Here is a 21,353-nt window from a genome sequence, read left to right as displayed (position 1 = left end):
AGTCTCTGGTATGGGATGTGACACTCAGGAGGAGACAAGCCCTACTAAAAGCAGTAAGGGTGATTCTGTCTTCCCACATCTCTGGGAGGCTGCTACTAAAGATGATGATGATAACAGAAATTCTAGGGGAAATGGTTTTAAGTTGAAAGAGGGAAGATTTAGGTTGGATGTTAGGGGGAAGTTCTTCACTAGGAGAGTGGTGAGGCCCTGGAACAGGCTGCCCAGGGAGGTTGTGGATGCCCCGTCCTTGGAGGTGTTCAAGACCAGGTTGGACGGGGTCCTGGGCAACCTGGTCTAGTAAATGTGTATGTTTGGTGGCCCTGCCAGGCAGGGGGTTGGAACTACATGATCCTTGAGGACCCTTCCAACCCGGGTCATTCTGTGATTATGTGACAGAATGTGGATTTCCATGCTGTCTGCTGGGCCTACTGCTTGAGCCAGGTGGGCACCTGTCGCTTAATAGACAACAGGATATTTTGTGGGCTCTTGACTGATGATGCTTTTTTTTTACATGCCCGTTGAGTGGATGCAGCCATGCTATTGTGAGCTAACAATCTTAGTGCTGCGCTGTCCTTTAACAATCTTAGAGCTGCGCTGTCCTTTGGGTTTTGTCTTCAGATTGTACTGAAGCTCCATGAACGCTATTTTCACTTTTAAGGCCATGTTAGGGATAATTGCCATTCTAAGACCTTGCCTGGGGGGTGCATGTAATGTGCATGTACGAGGGTTGCTCCGAAAGTAATGCCTCCTATTTTATTACGTCAGAGGCGGATGTTGGTGGCGTGGCAGCAGAGGTTGAACCTTCCATTGCGTTTTGTTGCCGTGTGAGAGATGATGGCAGCAGAGGGGCAGTCTGACAAACCGGAGTCTGACATGGAAGCGGATATTGAAGCAAAGGCCTGGCTCTCGCTGCCGAGCGTTGTGTCAGCGCCCTCTGTCAGCCACGCTGTAGCACTAACAGTGAACGAGGCGGGTGAGGCTCCTCTACTCGATGTTGTACGGCCGCCTCGCACCGGACACGACGTCATGGCGGTGTGCGCCGCTACACGGCACAGCTCGGCCGGGCGGGGCGGCCCGAGCGCCGTCAGCTGAGGGGCGCCGAGCCAACATGGCGGCCGAGATCCACTCGCGGCCTCAGAGCAGCCGGCCCGTGCTGCTCAGTAAGGTGGAGGGGCACCAGGACGTGGTGAGCGCCGCGCTCCTCATCCCTAAGGAGGACGGTGTTATTACGGCCAGTGAGGACAGGTAGGGAGCGGCGCGGGGCAGCGGGAGGCCGGGGCTGCTCCGTCGGCAGCCCTAGTGCTTATTGAAACTGGTTATCTGCGTTTCTGAGGAATCTGAGTGCTGGTCTATCTCCGAATAGGTCATTAGATCGTATTGTGCAGTTGGCATGCTTGGGATTACTTGCTCACAGGTGCCATCTGAGGTTTGTGGAAAGCAGGCACTTAGAAGTAGTTTGATTTGGCAAAAGACAGACATAACAAGTAGCTTCTGCTTTTGATTTCTATTTATCATGTGTTGGAAAATAAAAACAAAACAGATCTTAAAGGGATAATTGGATTTCTTCCCCTCTGCCTTTGTACTTTAATTTACCCCATGATGATTAGCGCATTTCATTCTTAAATGAGCTGTCAATCATTGGGAGTGGAGTAAGAGCTCGTGGCTGCACGCTCAAAGCCCATAAGTTTGGGATAACCCAAGCCAAAGGTGTCCTTCCATCATTTAAAGGCTATTTGAGAGTAGTTTTCTGATGGATTTGGAGTCATATTCCCAAAAAATATTATTTCTCAGGTTGCGTGAGTGTTGTGATAGGCCTTCAAAGGTGTGCTCTGCAGTGGTAACTCCTGGTCCTAAGGGAATACCAGTGTTAGGGTTATACCACCATCTTCTTGGTCTTCTTTCCCAAGCTTCATGGGTGCTGGAAGCACTCGGCACAGCATTAGCAGGATCTGAGGATTAAAGGCATAAGTGCTTCTCTAACTGCCTTCTCGGAGATTGATTCTGCAACTTAGTAGGGCTTCGTAGGGCTCCAAATGCAATTTTCAGCTGCGTAAAGAGGTAAACAGCTTTCTGCACTCAGTAATCTCTATGTAAATTCATCAGGATTTAAATTCTGACCCTCTGAAGCAACAGTACACATTGCTGTGGCTCAACAAGAGGCAGTCATTGCACCTCATTCACAGCAAGCAGAGATGTTTGCATGCATTGAGTGGTTCTGGGTTTGGTCAGTGTCCTTCACACAGGAAAAAACAACCCCAAACTGACTGTAATCTGTCTTAGACAGTAGGTTTGGGATGAGACCGAGCAATTTCTTCTTTATTCAACCTGTATGTGCATGGTGTAATTGGCTTTTGAGGGGCAGTATGGGTTGAAACTTAACATGCTTTCATTCAGTTTGCTTTGTTGGGCTCCACGAGGATCATTAACCCTGAAAAGCAATTGTGTGGTACAGGCTGGCAGAGGCCCATAGCATACAGTGCTGCTGCGTAACCTTCGAGGTATCATGCTGAAGGTTAGCAGCCTTCATGCTTAGATTACACTGTAAGGGCTGAGAATGCAGCTGCATCTTTATCTGGGCATGTTTTGATACTGGTTACAGAGCTGGGTGAAGAGAGGCTGCTGTCTGCCTTTGGTGTGTGTTAATTGCTGAGAGAAGCTTTGCACTTTGGAAGTTACATTCTTGTAGCCTGCCTTGCTGAGGGAGCTCACTGGGATCTTTAAGCTTTCAGACGCTGCTGCTCTTTATTGCCTTAATCAGGGGTACCTCCCACAGTACATCAAAGCCTACTCACTCACCTATCTTCCACCTACAGTTTAACATGTTATCCAACTTTTTACTCTCCCGTTTGTTCCATAAAAACGGGGTGTAGGTGTTAATGCTGCAGAACAGAGGCTGCTTCTAGCAGAGAGCCAATACAGAGTTCAGGAAGCAAAGAGTTGGAACATACAACCCCCATTGAGCTGTATACCAAAACAGTAGGGCCCAAGTACTTTCGATTAAACCTTAATAGGCTAAAGCTGGCAAGCATTTCAGAATAACCAGTCACAGGAATGTGTTTACAAGTTAGCTAGTGAGGAAAACACCCTTTGTGGACATTATCATCAATAGAAATGTGGGAGTTCTTTCTATTTCAAGTGATATTTTCTATGTTAAGAAATAATGGTTCTATTTTTATTCGAGGATAGAAAAATACCGCAGCAGGTCCGTGAATACCAATAAAAATCTAGTGAGCTCTGAAGCCCAAAAAGAGGCAGAAATACCTGCAGGATTATCTGTGTTTTCAGTCGGGGGACTCACCATCTGTGAAGCTTTCTCAGAAGGGTCCTGGTAAGGATAATGACCTCAATGCTGAAGGCAACTTGCCTGCCCCCAGCTCCCAGGCTACATCTGGAGCTGCTTGCAGCACATTGCTCAGCCTGCTGTAGGTGAGGTCGCTGCTCACAGCTGGTTTGGTGTAGCTTCTCAGGTTTGAGAAGGAGCGTGGGCTGCATGTCCCTGTGATGGTCAGATCTCTGCGTTTGACCTTCATGCGTGTCCTTGTTCTCAGCAATCAAATGGCAGGATACATGTTTCCCAGCTGTAGCAGGGGATGCTGAGGGACAATAAGGTAGGGTAGGGGCATCTCACTGCGGCAAGGTGAAGGTTCTGTATTGATAGCAATCCAGCAGGCTCTGTAGAAATTCTAGCATCCCTGAGTGCTCTGTGACAGTCAGCAGCTGCCGTTGGATTGGATTTGCTGCTTAAATTGCAGTGTTAGTTTTTCTAGTTCTGGGATTCGAATGTTTGTCAAAACTAATGCTTTAATGAGCAGAAATCAACAGAAAGCATCAGCTGCCTGGTGTGTCCTTGAACTGGCATTGCACTGTGGTTCTACCAAATTTCTTGTGCTGTTTTGGGAACAGTCAATAGCAGTCTACCTACCTTTATTTTGATTGCCAGAAAAATGCAGTTCTTCTGTTCCTGCCAGAAAACCAACTGTTAGTGATTGATCTCAGGTAGGAAGGCAGTTGTTAGTGGTGTGAAGGTGTTTGGAAGATGGGACTGATGTAGTGGCATGGAAACCTGTAGAGCTGTTTGTAGTGGAACAAGTTGGGATTTGCCTGCTGATCTTTCATCACTTCTTTTTCCCTGACACGTGCACTTGGCTTTAGAGGGCTGCAGACGTTGCATGAGCCACAAACGTTGTAGGGATGCTGAAGGATTTTCTTCTCCCTGTCCAACCCTCAGACTTTTTCTCCATCATTATCTGGTGCTTACTTGTTCACATTCGGTGTTGCTTCAAGATGGTTTTGTGTTTAGCATTACTATGAAGCACCATGGTTCTCATGTTAAAACAGTTTCGTGGTAGAAGGAGGCTGTGGAAGTATTGGAGAACTTGCTTAATTCTTTGAGCTAGAACTAGTATTTCACAAACAAATTCTCTCCAGGAAAAGGAGACAGGCCCCAGCTATGGGGCTGTAGGAGAGAGAACTGAGAAGTGGGATCTTGAGCGCTGTTAGTGAGCTGCTGTGAGGCAATCTCTTCAGATTTTGCTGAGAGCTTTATGTAATTAGATAGCAAGCTGTCTAACTGCTTATCTTGGCAAGCATGAATTTAGTGAAGTCTAAAATCTTACTTGAACTGAAGTAAGAAGCTTTCAGAAGTTAATTTTGCTGGCTTTGGCAAATGTTTGCTTAGACTGTCAACTTTAGGAAGCATCTGTATTGTTAATGATGACTGTGGAAATTATGCTTCTCAGAAATTTGTTTAGAAAAAGCATATCCTTGCTTCCTTCGTGTGAATTCCCAGTCCAGTGCCGCTGATCACAATACTGGGAGGAAACAAAGCTTACTGTGGAAAAAACAACAGCGTGTTGTGTCAATTGCTATAGTAACTCTTAGTCTGTTTAGTCTATTTACAGCAAAAATAATTACTTGATTTTGGCTAGAAGTGATAGGGTTGAATTAGTATGGGTGTAAGCTACCATCTGAGATGTTTCAAGCAGTTTAGTTTGAATATGGTAGAGCTGTTCAACTGCTTGAGAAAGCCTCTGCTACAGTTGGCATTGGCATCGTAAGGATGATGTGGGTGCATGTTGCTGGGAAGTGGTGGCTGAATTGTTAGCTTGCTGACCATGAGGTAAATCCATAACATGAGAGTATGAATTAGAGTAAGGAGGAAGTGATGGTTTTTGAGAGACAATCTTAATGCAGAGTGTTAAATGAACTGGAGTAATACGCATTTGCCACTGAAGCTGGTGGTAAAGTGTATTTTCAAAAGCTGAAAATCTTAATTGTTTTGAGGCAGTGTGTGCTCAGCTGCAAAGGTTTCATCTTTTAGAAGAGGGGGTACCTGTACATTAAGAATGTAGGTATTGTCTGCTTTATTTTATGAGTAGTTTTTTAAAGGAAAGCTCTTATTGGAATTACAAAATTAGAGTGCTACCTTTGCATATTCAACCTGTTCAGAAAAGTTCTAGTCCTGATGCAAGATACTTGTTGTCTTCTACACTCTTGTTGCTAAACTCTTACTAATGATCCAGTGTGGTTTAGCAAATCTATCCCTGATTTGAAGTCTCTTGAGATGGTTTCCAGGTGCCTGTGTTTACAGATCACTTAGTCTTCCATTTAGGAATGAGGAAGTTGAATTTAAATAGTAACAAAGAAGACCCACAGCAGTTTGGAGAGGAAGTCTCAAGTAGATCTATAATAACTTTTAACACTATCTACATGTGCACTCTTCATTTCTTGATGTAAGTTCCCTTCAGGTGTGTCTACTGTAGCGCTGTGTTTAATTGATGATAACTTTCTACTTCATGGCTGATTCTCTTGTATCTGATATTTAAGTAATAAACTGGTTCAGATGGTGATGCATTTACAACCGTCTTCTTTTTGTCCTTCCCGCAACACAGAACAATACGAGTATGGCTGAAGAGAGACAGTGGACAATACTGGCCCAGCATCTATCACACCATGTCATGTAAGTAAAATGTTGCAGATGGTAAGCGATGGCTGTGTGTAGCATACTTCTTTCTTCATGCACTGGATTCACTTGGTGAGCTTCAGTTTGGGAACTTTGCAACAACTCTCCCTCAGGCTTTAATTTGAGACTAGCTGTGTTCTGTTATGAACCAGATCCTTCACCAGGTAAACTGCTGTGTGGGTCTGCTGCTGAAGATGTCTCAAATGCTGGTAAATAGCTCATCAGCTGAATAGGTAAACTTTTCAAACTGTTAACTGAAAGAATGTTCTCTGCTCCCCAAGGTATATATTTCTTATCACTTTTAAACATCTAGATAATTAAGAAAGTAATATCGAGTAGCTGCTTCAGATCTGGAGTGTCAGTACGAGGCATCACCTAGCATGAATGTTTCACTATAGGCTCTTCAATGTAGAATTCCTGCCTAGTTACCTGTCATACGTATAAAAAGAATGCAACGATGAAGTAAATCATCAGTAAAATCAAAGATTAGTATTTGGAATGATAATTTCTGAAGTAATTTGTATTCAGATGTTAAATGAAAACCAAAGAGTTGGTCTCCCTGATGTTCCTTGTCTTTTCAGCTGTAGACTGAGTAGCCTAGGATCTGGATTCTAAATGCCAACTGTAATCTTGTTGTCCTGATAGTTGGTCTGAACTACAGCAGTTGTTCCATTTGTCAGTTCTCAAAATAGACTGTTCAAATTGAGCTCTAAAGGGGTTTTTACAGAATAAACCATGTCTGTAGTAATTGATTTGTCCCTGATCAGTGCAGTGTTCCAGCCTGTCCTGCAGCTTTAAAACTCTAAATACACTTCAGGCAGTGTTTTCTGAGGATGTTAGAGGAGATGGTATTGGTTTAGAACACTGTATTCTTCTTGTAATTTTCAAGTTAAGCAACTTCAGTGGGCTTGCTCTTTTTTTGACAGCTCCGTGTTCAGCCATGGCTTATCATCATGACAGCAGGCGAATATTTGTAGGCCAGGATAATGGAGCCATCATGGTAAGTTGCTTGACTTTTTTTCAGTATGTGGATAAGAATTGCTTAGATTGTCTGGGAACATCAAGTGTTGCTGGCAGCTGATAATTTGTTTTCTTTCCCTTCTTTTTGCAATGCAGTTATTACTAAATGTCTGAACTCCTTGACAGTTTACCTGAGTATCATACTGGAGGACAGCAAAGAAGGATTTTCCTGTCTAGATGTGAGCTAGCTAGCATCAAGAAATCACTGAGGCATTAGTGTAGCAATGAGCCTGGATTATTATGCTTTGTAGGGAATTATTTCAAGGAATGTATTAAGTTGGGTGAAGTGCCCTGGTTGTACACTAACAGGGATTGCATTGCAGCTAGCTTGCATCTGTTCAGAAGTATTGATCTCCCAGTGTCTAGTTGCACGTGTCTCTCAGAATTGGCTTGATGCAGGCCTTCTCATGATGTTGAAATTTCAATGTTAGTCCTGGAAGTCTGAGAGGCAGGGTTAGGTTCAGTGCATTATCTCTTGCATGCATAGAGAAATGTCCATCTTTCTCTTCATCTAGAGAAGTAGTCTTTCTGTTTTGCTGTATGCCAGCTGTAATTTCACTTCTGCTCCTGGAGAGTGGGTACATACAGCAGAATAGAAAGCAAAATTTTATTCTTCTCATCTTTCTTGGCAAAGGAGGGGAAGTCCCATGACTTTCAGATGTTTCAGTGGTTTCTCTTTGAAGATAAGGTCAAAATAAGAAGTGTTCTATAAGGAGATGGGGTATTAAATGAATGTCAGAAATACAAATAGTTAACTATCACTAAGCTAAAACTTTAAACGTTCTGTATATTCCAATGGATCAAATAGAAGATACTCTCATTTAAATTTATCTCTTCATTATGAAGTCTCAGATCTTTAAATAAAAAATACAGCAAGGTGGAGTTCTGTTTGTTCCTGCTGGAGGCTAATGAGGTCTCATCTCCTCCTATAGTATTTCCTCAGAAAATACGCTGTGTTAAAAATGCATGTTAGTATAATAACTGTAATTTACAGCTGGCATATCAGTGTGCTGTGCTTCAGCCTGAGGAAACTGCTGCTATGCAAATTCTGTTCTGTGAGGTTATTGCTCTTTTTTTGCGTACTGCTCATTCCAGTGTCACTGCAACATCTTTGCTAACAGTTCCTCTTTGATTTTAGGAGTTTCATATTTCAGAGGACTTCAACAAGATGAACTTTGTGAAGACCTATCCAGGTAAACTATTAACCGGTGTCTACACTCATGTAGGTATGAAGGAGGAGCTTCTAAAATGCTTGAGAAACTGGGCAGCGTCAGAGATTTATAAAGTTCAAATACTCTTCCAGTTGTCACTTAGTTGGGAGTAACTACCATAAGATAAACACTGTTATTGAGTAATCTTCAGTCAGCTGAGTCTGAATTGCAGTCATTACCAGAGCTCAATGCATCATTAGCTTGCACATGTAATGAACTGGATCTAACAAGTTCAGATGTTACTCTTGAAGTGTAGTAGCTGTACTGCATCAGTGTGTAGGGTAAGAGCTTTTTAAAGGTGTGCATTGATATTTACAAGTTCCATTCTGTATTTTCTGGGCTAGATTATTTCTAGATAAAGGTGAGAGTCTCTGCCTTCTCTGTCTTTTGGGAGAGCAGTAGGGGTGAAAAAGACCTTTTCTGGCATGTGGGAAATAGGGATTATTTTAGGGTTTATGAAGATTATAGAAAGAAATCTAAAACATGATTGCTGGTTAAAATTGGAACAATAATGTAGAAGGCCTGATGGAAACTCTTTAAGAGCTACAGCTGATGTAGTGGAACAAAGTACAGCATGTCTTATGACTCCCTGACACCAATAGAAGCAATGTTCTTGCTTACAAGAACAAGGCCTTGTTCTTAAAGCAACAAGACTGCCTTTATCCTGAAGTAGATGACTTGTCAATTCATGTAATAGAATAGTTACATCTTAGAGGTCAAGAGAGAGTTCTTTCTAAAGCTCATGCAACTTCTTGCTTAGTGGTAGCATTCTAAGCAAAACTAGTGGGATTCGATTGTTGTCATTGGTACCAGTTTGAATGCTATGGATTAGACTTTCAGGTGCTTAAAATAATGAGTCTGAGTATAGATCCCCTGGGATAAGTTAAGAGGCACTTAAAACTTTTAAGCTTTTTAGATGTACTACATTATTCCCTATGAGTCCTTGCTTCCTAATTAGAGCTGCGGGTTTACCTGCTACTTAATCAGAGCATCTCAGGTATCTGGGCTGAACTCAACTCTTCCCTCTGTAGGAGAAAGGCTTAAGTTAGCTGACTGGCATGTTTGATTCGCTTAAGCTATATATAAGGCATATACTGAACAGGACAATTCTAGCCTTATGAATTAGCCTATAGGCAGTTATTATGTGGTGGTATAAGATTGCTCAGATATCATCTTTGACGTCTGTCTGTCTGCAAAGAACATGTCAATTTCTAGGAAAAACTAATCAGAATCTTTTTCTTCCCACAGCTCATCAGAATCGAGTGTCTGCTATTACCTTCTGCCTGACATCAGAGTGGGTTATTAGCACTGGTCATGACAAGTGCGTCAGCTGGATGTGTACCAGGAGTGGGAGCATGCTGGGGAGACATTACTTCACCTCATGGGCTTCGTGTCTACAGTATCCTTTGTAAGCGATTGGTGCCCAGAAACTGGAAAAGTATTCTGTTTAGCTCAGTTTGTTCCTAGCTAGCTCACATAACAGTCTGATGCTTCAGAGCTTCACTGAATGCCATGGGTTTTCCGGTTAACACTACTGTAAATACTGGAACAGTTTATTATGGAGAGAAAAGCATATGTCCTTTTCTATCAAGATCAAAGTAAATTTTCACTGAAGACTGTGGCATTTGAAAATACATTCAAATTGATCAGGCATTTGACTTCAGTTTGGAAGAACTGGCTTTCTGATGTGTGTGCTAGTTGCTTGATTTCTCTATCAGGAGAATCCTTGGTATTCATTTATTAATGATCCTATATGTAAGCTTCTGAAGAACACAGCAGAGTGCCTCTTCTTTACCGGATTAGCAGGGATTGTGCTAGCATGAAATTCCTAGACGAGGAAAGGATCACACATTTGGGAACTTAATGGATTTGTTGAAAGTGACTTGTTTGTCTCAAGATTTCTGCAGGCTTAAGAGATTTCAGAGCGCTATTAGGCTGCAAAATCTCTGCTGTTTTGCTTGTGGTGGACTTCTTAGCACTCTGACTTCTTAAAATCAGTATTTTCTGTTGTGGAGAATAGGCTACATTACTAGCAGCTGCTTGTGGGGTTTTCTTGTGTGTGTGGCTCCAAAAGGACACGTGAGTTAATATACCACTCTTGGGTTTTGTGGTGTCAGATGTGTGGGATTTTTCTTAGTTCTTATTTCCTGAATAGCACACATCTTCTAGACATGGAAAATGGTCTGTTTCCATCCAGCTTCCCCTCTCCTTCAGTTTTAGGAGACATTAGTTGCATAGTAAGAAGAATGGGATATCTGAAAAGTGTTGTGGTGCAAAATGTATGACATTGTTAATAGATTCTATAAGGACGTATTGTGGCTTTTGTGACAGCATTTCATGGCAGAACCCCTTCTGAAATACTGTTCAGTCTTCAGTTGTGTGTTCAAGGACCTGCATCAGGAAGCTTGAAAGTGGAGAGCAGAGAACATAAGTTAGATGATCTCTTGTTCTAATTAGTTAGAACAATGGGAATATGCTTCTACGTGTAAGGTAAACTAGCAGTGGATGGTCAACATCCTTGAATTTAGTTTTTCTGTTCTGGGGGTGTGAGAATTTATAGGGGCAATTAGTAGATCTAAATCTGAATAGCACCCAGTGACCAATTGAATAATTCTGCTGGGAGCTCTGTAATACAACAAGTAGTCTAAGGCATCTCTTGTGGAAGATCACAAGTATGTTTTGTAAATATGTGCTAGAAATGGTTTAAATGATGGTGTGGATTACCTCATGGCTTCTCCAATGGCTTGTATCTGTTGTTTTCCATACTGTCTTACTTGCTTATGTATGGAAGGTTGAGAAGAGAGAAATGGAAAGTATTAAGCTAATACAGCTTCCAGCCCTCCTAGAAGTAGTTATATAAATGTTTATCTGGCATACTAAGATGTTCTTTTCCAGTTCCTTCTGACTTTTTAGCTGATATGTAAGCTGTGTTTCAATCTCTTATAATACTTCTAAGAACAAATGAAGTTTCTCCTTGATTGGTGTTCAGATATGATCATGAAACTCGATACGCGTTTGTTGGCGATTATTCTGGACAGATCACTCTCCTGAAGCTTGAGCAGAACACATGCTCAATTATCACAACACTCAAAGGGCATGAAGGTAAAGTAACTCTTTTCTCTTGATACCAGTTGACCCAGGTTATAATGCTTTATTGTAAACCAGGATGAGACATTTGGTTGGATGTGCAGCTCTTAAAGATACATACTTCATAAACAAATAGTACAGCATAGCAATCAGAACATTTTCAAAGCTGTGTAAGTTAATTACTTCTTAAAGAACAGATGCATCCTTGCTGTAGGATGAAATCTTAATCCTGTGTGCACTTAGAAGTTCTTTCATTGTAGATGAGAAAATAAACATGCATTCAGTTAAGTGCAACTTATCCACTAGATGGCCACCTTTAAAAACTTTAGTCTCCTTAACGCTGCAGAGAAAGAACTAGAATGTGTTGCTTTTTATTTTTTTTCTTTCTTTTTTTCCCCCTGCAATTCTATTGTTAATACTTAAAAGTAGCTCGAGCAAGCCCAAATCTCTAGATACTAAAAAGCTGTTTAATTCTTTCCAGTGAGGTCCCTCCTGTTCTGGTCATTCAGTTAAGAGATTTTAGTTTGTGATTTCCTATGTTCAGCAGAAACTATGCTAAAGATTTTGAGAGCCTTCTAAAATCAAAGAGAAATGTCTCCTCTTATGTAGTATAGCTGTAGCCCTTATCAGATGAAGAGCATGAAGAACCAAGTGGTCTGTAACATCATCTGCAGTAATGATTAAGGCAAGAACGGAGGCTTATGGAAGGAACATATAATTTACTGATGTGCTGAGGGAAATGACACAGTAACTACTGTGATACTGACAACTTTCAGTATCGGCTGACTGATTTGCATTTGAAAAGGGGTGAATTTACATTGTCATGAGTATCTGGCCCATTGGAAAAGACTTTTTTCTAATAGCTTTAAGTATAGAGTAGACTTTGCTAAAGCTGGGTAGACTCCTGCTTTGCAGGTGACTGTGAAATGACAAAGTTGGTTTTGAGTAGGAAAGGCAAATTGGAATTTTTCAAATGATAAATGCATCTTCTGCTTTCAAGCAGTTTCAGATTGCTTCAGTTAAGTGCAAAATAATCCTCCTGGCCCTGCTTTACCTCCTCTGTATGTTTTACAGCAGTCTGTATTCAAATGCATCTCCTTGATAGATGGGATTGTTAGTCTGGAAGCAGCATGTCTGGATGTCGTAATGCATATTCTATCTGTTGAGTTGCATTGAGCTTCCAAACCTGTCTGCCTGACTGCATGGCAGACAACTTTGGTTTATACATAAATTACTTACGAGTACTGTGGTCCTCAAAACTAAGAAGTGATCTAGTATAAAAGCTGGTTAAACTAGAGAGACAGAAACAGGTTTTTCTTACGTTGGTGTAATTTGAACTCTTCCATTTTTTTTCCCCTTCTTAAAGCAAAACAGGTTGTGTAGCCTATTTCCAGGGTGTCTCTGTAATATCCCCTAGTCCTGGTAACTCTACACCTGAATGGTAGCTAGTTCTCTGAATAATCTGTGCATGTGAGACTTCAGAGGTCTTACTTTGACTTGTTTCCTTTCCAGTGCTAGCTTTAACTGTGACTTTGTAAGCAAGCACTGTTTACTTTGCAGTTTAAATGGCTTTAGAGCTTATCCCTCAAAAGTCAACTTCCAGAATTCTCTGAACTTAGTAGGCCACACTGTGTAATGCTGAAAATAACATTTAAATTGCCTTGTACAGAACAGGTGGTTGCTGTTCTCTGAGATAACTACTCCCAAATGGGTCAGTCTGAAAACGATAATAGTCCTAAGAGAAACAAGACAGATCTCTTGCTACAGTGAGCTGAAAGGAAATGTTTTGGGCTGTAATTACTTTTCATCTTGCTTTCAGACTAACAAAACTTGATAACAACTGAGCAATGGAAGGGTGCTTTAGTTAAAGGGAAGGATGTCTAAAAATAGTTATGTGATGGGCTTGGTTTGCCTGTGAATACTGTGCACTGAGTCTGTAACCGCTGACTGAACATCTTACTGTATTCTGGATACTAGTTTCTGCTTGGAAAGCTTTAACACTTTTCACCTTTCAGAGATCACATAACAACCTGCCAGCTCTTAAAACTGTGCAGACACACTGTACATGGCAGAAAACTGGTAACTTTCAAACTTTCTGAAATATGCTTTGCTTTTAACGTTCTCCTTCAGAATGGTTTTGTTCCGTCACCAGTGTTTGCCTCTCTAGCAAGATTACTTCTTGTAGTTGCATGCTGTCCTTTGCCTTATGGCTTTTAGTATTTGCTGTTGTAGTAGGGGAATATGTCAGGTTTCATTTTAACAGCACTTATTCCCTTAGACCTAACTTCAGAATGTTCTTTCATAGGAAGTATTACTTCCCTGTGGTGGGATCCTGTTCAACGACTGCTCTTCTCCGGTGCCTCTGATCACAGCATTATCATGTGGGATATTGGTGGAAGGAAAGGGAGAACATTGCTGCTCCAGGGCCATCAGTATGTAATGGTGTCTTGTCTTTTCTGAATGTTCTGTAACAAACAGAGTCCTAGGAAGACTAAATAGCATGGCAAAATGTTTAAGTCTTTGTGAATAACAAAGAGAACTTTTTCCATAACTGAAGACATCTGAAGGAAAGGAGGATAATTAGTACTAGGAAAGTGCTTACTAATAACATTTTTTGGTCATGCTTGGTGTTTCTAAACCATGAATAATGAGAACATGACATAAAAGTAGTCTTCACTCACATTGCTTGAACTTTATGTAAAAGTTGCATGCTTCTGTACTGTAATTGCTTAACTGAATTACTTGTGAGGATCTGTGAGGTGATAAACTAAATTATTGGAGTGGGTTTCTAGATTTCATAAAAGCATGTTACATCTCCACTGTTCTGTGGATTATGTAGTTGTCTGTGTTTAATCAGTATTTTTAAAGAGACAACACTAGTTGCTTCTCTTTAATCCAGGGCCTTAATTCAATCTGACTGGCGGTTCACCACTGAAAATACGTTCTACTTAGAAACGCAGTGGTTATAGGGACCTTCTTTATGTTTAAAGATGTATTTGTTTGGTGCATATTCTCCTCTTGAGTAATTTGTAGATGCCTCCATCCACCTTTGATCAAGACTCTAGGCCTTAGTCCTAGAACTGTTGTTAAATCTTGAGGATTTAGTTCTATGACTAAGGAACTAATGATAGACTACTGGTTGCAAAAGTGTAACTGGCATCAGTGACTGGAGGTCTGACTAATGCATCATGTATCCTGGTGAAGACTAATAACACTATTAGTTTCTCATCTAACATCTCACTTAGCATCAGACTTCATAATGAATGGGAAAAGTAAGTTCTGAAAAGCAGAATGGCTTTTCTTTTTTAAAATTAAACTTAGATGTTGCAAAACATTTTAATACTTCTTGAGATATTTGTTTAGTTTATTTGGATTGACTTTCACTTTGCCATTACACCATTCAGGATTCAGCTGTCTGTCTTACTGGTGACTGCATGCTTTTCTTTGCAACTACAGACTTAGAGTGGTTTATCAGCAAAAATAGAAGCTCCATCTGCTTTCTAGTTTTATCCTGAAACAATCATTTCTCTAGATTTTTCCACTTGTCTCTGTTTTGGTAAGTGGTTCTCCTTGCTAACACAGTTTGCACCTGCGCTCTAAGGCAAACTGCACTCTGCTCACTGTCAGTGCTTTCTGCCAGCAAATGTTAATAGGGAACTGTAACTCTGGTATTCTGGTCAAGCCTACAGGAACACTGTTCTAGTGAACATCCTGATGCTAGAGTAGTGCTTACGTGGTAGCATCAATTCACTCATTATAGCTCTATGTAGTCTTAGCAAAAAGTGTATGGAAATCAGTTTTATCTTTCTAGGTGAGTTTACAGTGATAAATCAGGCTTTTCTTGGAAACTAAGCTTGATTTAAATGCCTGTTGATAAATAACGTGTGCTCTGTTTGCAGTGACAAGGTGCAGGCTATCTGTTACATTCAACTGACACGGCAGCTGGTGTCTTGCTCAGCTGATGGAGGAATTGCGGTTTGGAACATGGATATCAGTCGAGAAGAGGTAAGGTCATGCTCTAGGTAAAAGATATACTTCTGTTTTTCCTCTTTGGAGGCTGACATGGCTTTTCTTAATCTGTTACCCAGTCTGTTTTCCTTGTACCCTCTTTCCACCCTTTACAATATTTTCCCCTAGCATGGTGAAAGAATGGGGATATAATCAAGGTTGAAGGTCTACAAACTGGACATTTGGTATTAATAAATGTTTATGGTGAGATGGTGTAACTGTCAATGTTACCTTAATCCCTTAAAGTATCCGAGTGTGCTGGAATGTGTAGAAAGCCCTATTTTCATTTGGCATAGATCATTTATGTCAAGAAAATTTTGTGCTTATAGGAGAAATGCTTCATGAAAATGTGGACAGGATGGAAAATGCATATGATTTCTTAATTATTTTAAACTGTGATCCTGAGGAAGCAAAAAAGATCATTGCTTTGAGAATTTACTTCTGGAATTCCCTGTAGAGAGAGGAGTGTGACTGCCTTGTAGCTGTTACAGCTTAGATGATACAAGGCACTGGAAATCATCGAGGCAGCCAAAGCTGCAGTCTTGGAATCTTTCAATTTATTTTTTTATCACATACAGCTTCGGGCTTAAAAAGTGTAGGAGGTGTGTAGCTCTTGGTAATAAACTGTAGGACTTGAGATTCTGTTTGTATTTTGTACTAGCTTCCTGTGTACTGTACCCTAGGTAATCTACTGTGTTAATATCCAGAGATGAGATGGCACTTTTCCAAGTAAAACTTCACTGTGCGTTCTTAAAATAAACTTCCTTGGCTGAGAGAATTCTAATTGCTTTCATGTCTTTTGTTTTGTAGGCTCCTCAGTGGCTAGAAAGTGATTCCTGTCAGAAATGTGAACAGCCTTTCTTCTGGAATATAAAGCAAATGTGGGACACAAAGACATTAGGGTTGAGACAGGTGAGAGATCACTCATTTGAGTGTTTAGCTGTACTTCAACACTTAAGCAAAAAGCAAACAGAAAATCACTAACGCAATTAGATCTTCTGTACTGCTGGTATTTCTGCTGCTTTGAAGTGAGTGTTTATTGAGAACTCACATCTTCTGGATAATGCTAAGAAACTTTCTAATTCTATGAGAAGTATTGCATCAAACTTACAGCACTGGGCAAAGAAGGCTGTGCTGGGAGTCCTCAGTTGGGTTTTTCTGAATTCTTCAATGCACTGGAGCTATGGACAAATATTAAGTGTTGTGTAAAGTAGCACACAATTCCCCATAATTCCCTTGCATGTTGTTAATCAACAAACATTTGATAAAATGATCAAGTGGTCCAATGCAATGATTTTTTGGTTTGTCTCTTGTTTTCTTCCGTGAAGCATCACTGCAGAAAATGTGGACAAGCAGTATGTGGCAAGTGCAGTACCAAACGGTCAAGTTACCCGATCATGGGATTTGAGTTCCAGGTCCGTGTCTGTGATTCCTGTTTTGAGTCAATCAAGGATGAAGAGTGAGTATTAAGGAGTAATACTTTAAGTGATGCTGCCGAAGTGCTGAAACTCTTTGGTTTGCTATCCCTCTTCATGTAGTGTAATGCAGATATTCTAAGCTGACTCTCTGCTAATAGTCTGCCTTTGCTTTGGGCACTCAAAGCAGTAAAATGGCAGATTCCTCAACTATCTTTGCAAGTGGATTTAGACCAGATGTGATATTAAAGCTCTCATATCCAGTTTATTCTTTTTCGTGATCTCAGATCTAGGGTTGAAACAAATTTGTCTCTGTTTCTTTGTAGATGAGGGCTACTGATTGCACATAAAATTGCTGAATGGTGGTTGATGATGCATCGTAGGTGCCAGACTGTGTATGCATCGGTTTATGTATACTTAAAATTGTTTCTTCAACAGTATTTTTCACAGCCCAACGTAATTTTCCTGTGCTAGCAAATTGGGTTAGACATCATTTACTGTCTCATTAGGCAGAGTTATGAAGGAGCACTTTTTTTATCTTGATACCAAAAAGATTTTTGGAAAGGAGCTGCTGTGCCCTACCTTACTCACAGTAGTCAGCAGGTAAAGATGCAGTGAGGAAGCATACCGATTACTTAGCTTATTTCCCACTTCTGCTCTAGCATTTTTAACAGTCAGGCAGGGAAGGTCAGGAATTGTCACACCTGTATAACTATACATGCAGTGCTTTAACACGACTCACTGATTTAATTCTTTCCTCTTTGGTGATGGCACTGCAGTTCTCTGGACTTAAAGATTTTTCTTGGAAGTTCATTTTCCACTGCTGTAATGGTGTCATTAGACTTCATCTCATGGCTGAGTTTTGTTTGAACTGTTCTGTTGCAGCCGTACTTCCCTGGCAACCTTTCATGAAGGAAAGCACAACATTTCACACATGTCCATGGACATCTCCAGAGGACTAATGGTCACTTGTGGGAGTGATCGGATTGTGAAGGTATTCGATTCCCTCTTCCCTCCATTCGCTAGAGAAATTTAGTAGAAAACTGATGTTTGTATTTATATTTTTCTTTCCAAGAACTGTTTTGTGTAGCAAGAATCAGATCTGTTGCAGACTGTCCTTTGTGCAACTGAATAAGGAAATTACTTGCAAGCCTACTGCATAGAGTCTAGCTGTCAGAAATGATTACTGTTGGTGTCTTCTGGACAAACAAAGCAGGTATCAGCAGTAGCAGAATCTGCCAGTGATCTTAAAGATGTAGACATGATAAAAAGTGCAGGCTCTGAGCTTCCTCATTTCTTGGAGCATTGCCACTAAAAGTCCTTTTCATGAAACAGTGACTTGGGAATCAGACTGATGTAGAATCTTGTTACATTTAAGTTATGCATCTTCCATGCTAGCCTGAACCGAAGACTGTTCCAGGCTGTCTCTGTTGTTTTATAAGTATGTTTGTATCAAACTGCATAGCACAGATTTTTTTAGACCAGACCTCCAGAGAACTGCTAGAAGGTAGATTTTTCTGAGCCTGAAGTTTGGCAGTTGCTTTGTAAGGCTGGTATACCTCCTTGTCCTCCTCAAATCTAGTTTAAACAGGATTTACTACCTCATGTCCAGAGAAGTCTTTGTCTGCTTCTGTGCCTGTTAGAGAAATATCTCTTAGGTCTTTTTGTTGCTATATAATTCTCCACGTTATTTTCTTCTAGATCTGGGACATGACGCCAGTAGTTGGTTGCAGCCTTGCAACTGGCTTCTCTTCACGTTGATCTAATACCTGACAGGTTTATGCACCTTATGTACAGCAATATGCACCCAATGAGTGGAATCCTTCTTAAGAATATTACCGCAAACACTGGTTGCTTGATTCTTCTCCTGCTGCTGTTCCAGGATGGACAGTCACCTCTATAGAGCACAGCTTTTCTGTTGGGCTCACCAGGAATCTCCTTGGTGCGGAAGTGCAGTTTCACAACCTCTTGGACTAATGTAAAATGGCTTACCTGCAATATGACACCTTGATGAAAGAACCTGTTGTTACTTGATTTATATGTAGTGTTAACAATGTGCTATCTCTGCTGATATATCTTGTACAGATACTTTGTAGCTTAAACTTATCAGAGTAAAATGAGTATAGTACATTCAATTTGTTCAAGTAGTAAAGTAACTTATTCTCTCTTCCCAAAAGCAATTCTGTATAAATACTTTTGAGCAGTCTCTGTTTATACTGCCTCCAAAAGGTATGTTGGTTATTCCCGTGGAAGGAGGAAATACTTCAAAGTGGCAGGTAGCTTCTTTCAGGTGAGATAGTAAGAGAACCTTTGAGCATACAAGATTTCCTTTATTGACTTTCCTGTAGTGTTTGTCTTCAAATTCAGTCACCAGTGAAATCGCTTCTGTGGGACAGCTGTTTAAGTAGTTGGTAATTCTTCAAACACTTCTAGGTTCTTAAATGGAGTTTTAGCATAGCTAACAAACTTCTGTAGGTCCTCCTAAAATGTGCAGCCCAGCTACTCTGTTTTAAAGACAGGCCATTGGTATGAGCTGTATGTGTTGACAATTCTGTAATGCTGTTAGAATGGGAAGCTAAGTAAATCTGCCTTGTTAAATGTTATGGCTAAGAGAAATTGGCCAGCTAAGCCTTAGAGACTTTTTCCTGTGGAAAGGCTGATGTTTCTTTAATAGTAGGTAGCCTGTCTCTGCTAAAACACAGCATACATTTAAATACTGCCTTGGTGTTGCCTAAAACTGATAAATACCAAACCTTCCCAAAGCAGTAGTTACTGAGATACAGAACAGCTGCTGTTTTTTGCCCTGCACCCAAGTCTGTTAATTGTAAGATCTGTACCAGTCCTTCCCTATTTTAAAGCTGAGAACTATGAAGAGGAACTGGGAGGCTTTAAAAACGGTATTTGGCATATACAGGAAATAACTGAGAAGAGCAATAAATTGGTCTATCAGTTGTATGAATTTCCTACTTGTGAGTACTGAAAAGAGAACTACAAGAGCTCGGGTCACATGTCAGAGTTCTAAGCTTAGAGCTATTTAGATTTCTCTGAAAAGAGATGCATATTTGTGAAGACAAAATGTGGGTAGGTCAGCTGGCCCAGAGTAGGTAGTACTGTACAACTGTCAAAGGTAGCAGGCATTTTCTGGCAGAGGACTAGAGGGTTAGACTGACTTTAGTGCAGCAAAGATCAAGTGGTGCTATGAGTGTTAGTGAATTCAAGTCCTAGTTGTCTAACTTGACGCTGATAATCTGCACTGGACCATGCTATAGGCTAAAGTATATGGAGATCATGGTATAAGTACTAAACCATGATTCTCTTCTGTTTTAAGCCAAAAAGCTGATAGTCTTCAAAAGGACGTTAAAATCCAGAATATGGTAGTTACTGTTATCTTGGATCTGGCCCTTCTCCAGAAGTTTTGCTAGGAGTCATTTAATTTGCCAAGTGTTAAGCCAATGAAAAATGAACACATCTATCTTTTGTGTCAACCCCCAGAATTGTCTTGCTTTCAGTTTAGGATTTAGCACTCTTCAAACTGATCTGATTCATCCCTTGATACATGCTGTACAGCTTACATTTGTTGGTAAAGGTTTATTTCTTCTTACTGAGAGCAAATCAGCTTGTACTAGAAAACACTGCAGCTTTCTGCTGTGAAGGCCTTCACCCTTGTAAACCAGGAAGAAAGCTGAGTGTTTGAAGGGAGTAAGTAAGCCCTGATAATGCTCTGCATTCACTTTCAGACTTCTTCCTATTCAAATTTGGAAGAGAATGGGAGTCTTCTTCCTTGCGGGGTGTAAGGCAGGACACTGCTTACATGGATAGAGCTGTTTAAGATACTACCGTGCTATGGTAAGGAGGAGCAAGGATTGTGTGTTAAGCTGGAAGCTTAGTGTAGATGTGGGATGAATAGGGTTTTTTGTTTTCTTTTTAAACCAAGCATTCTGAAACTCCAACACCAATTACACTGAAGCGTAATAACTCCTTTGTAGCCAGTACTCCTGAGCTTCAGCTTTTTTAGTTCTGATTAGTCAACATGTCCCAGATCAGCATGCAGCTCCTTCCCCTTTTTTGAGAATACTTCCACTTCTTGACAACCACTTATCTTACATTAAGGTTTTGACAGTAAATAATATATTCTCTACTACATATTCTTAAACCTAAGGAATCTATTTTCTATAATTGATATACTTAAATATATAGTGTTCAGATATAGCAAGACAGTCATGGCTGCTAAGTCATTAGTCATTTAAATATATTCTTGGTGTTAAACAAGTAATGCTTACAAACCACTAAAGAGATGGTGTTGTGGTTTATAAACAACTCTTTTGAGTACACATACTCTCTCATGAAACTGAACATACTTCCAACTATGTCAGCTCAAGTGCACAGTTACTGAGAAAGCTTGATTTGAAGCTTTACTAATATTGCTTGTATAACCTCTTTCACTGGGAGCAGGGAAGGAGAGCAAAGGATATTAGTATGTGCTCAGTCTTTACTAGTTGTATTTCTGTACTCTGCATAGTTAAGCAATGCTACATAAATCTGTCCCTTGCTCCTTCTTGTCTGTTTTTTAAAACTTTGATTACGTGTACAATAAAATATTTCTTGATATTCACTTAGTCTATTTGGATGATCCATCTTTTCTTACATTGT

The 21,353-nt window shown here is 40.5% G+C and overlaps 1 protein-coding gene across 1 annotated transcript; it reads left to right on the top strand.

Moving 5' to 3' along the window:
- Nucleotides 1-1,080: 1,080 nt before the first annotated feature.
- WDFY1 (WD repeat and FYVE domain containing 1) lies at nt 1,081-21,315 on the top strand. The gene is made up of 12 exons (XM_015871322.2): nt 1,081-1,245; nt 5,892-5,959; nt 6,889-6,962; nt 8,121-8,175; nt 9,442-9,592; nt 11,183-11,295; nt 13,586-13,712; nt 15,180-15,285; nt 16,099-16,200; nt 16,617-16,747; nt 17,589-17,697; nt 18,405-21,315. The coding sequence occupies exons 1-12, from the start codon at nt 1,109-1,111 to the stop codon at nt 18,462-18,464; spliced, it is 1,233 nt and encodes a 410-aa protein (XP_015726808.1). The 5' UTR covers nt 1,081-1,108; the 3' UTR covers nt 18,465-21,315.
- Nucleotides 21,316-21,353: the final 38 nt, after the last annotated feature.

The sequence above is a fragment of the Coturnix japonica genome, chromosome 12, assembly GCF_054131305.1.
Source record: "Coturnix japonica strain WE chromosome 12, WE-NBRP24, whole genome shotgun sequence".
Classification (NCBI taxonomy): domain Eukaryota; kingdom Metazoa; phylum Chordata; class Aves; order Galliformes; family Phasianidae; genus Coturnix; species Coturnix japonica.
This window is presented reverse-complemented; position numbering and strand designations above follow the sequence as displayed.

What these genes read in the sequence shown, in the direction of transcription:
- WDFY1 (XM_015871322.2), top strand. Translation starts at nt 1,109, where the DNA reads ATGGCGGCCGAGATCCACTCGCGGCCTCAGAGCAGCCGGCCCGTGCTG. An exon ending in AGGATAATGGAGCCATCATG is followed by an intron (nt 6,963 to 8,120) that starts GTAAGTTGCTTG and finishes CTTTGATTTTAG; the next exon opens with GAGTTTCATATTTCAGAGGA. An exon ending in AGACATTAGGGTTGAGACAG is followed by an intron (nt 16,201 to 16,616) that starts GTGAGAGATCAC and finishes TCTTCCGTGAAG; the next exon opens with CATCACTGCAGAAAATGTGG.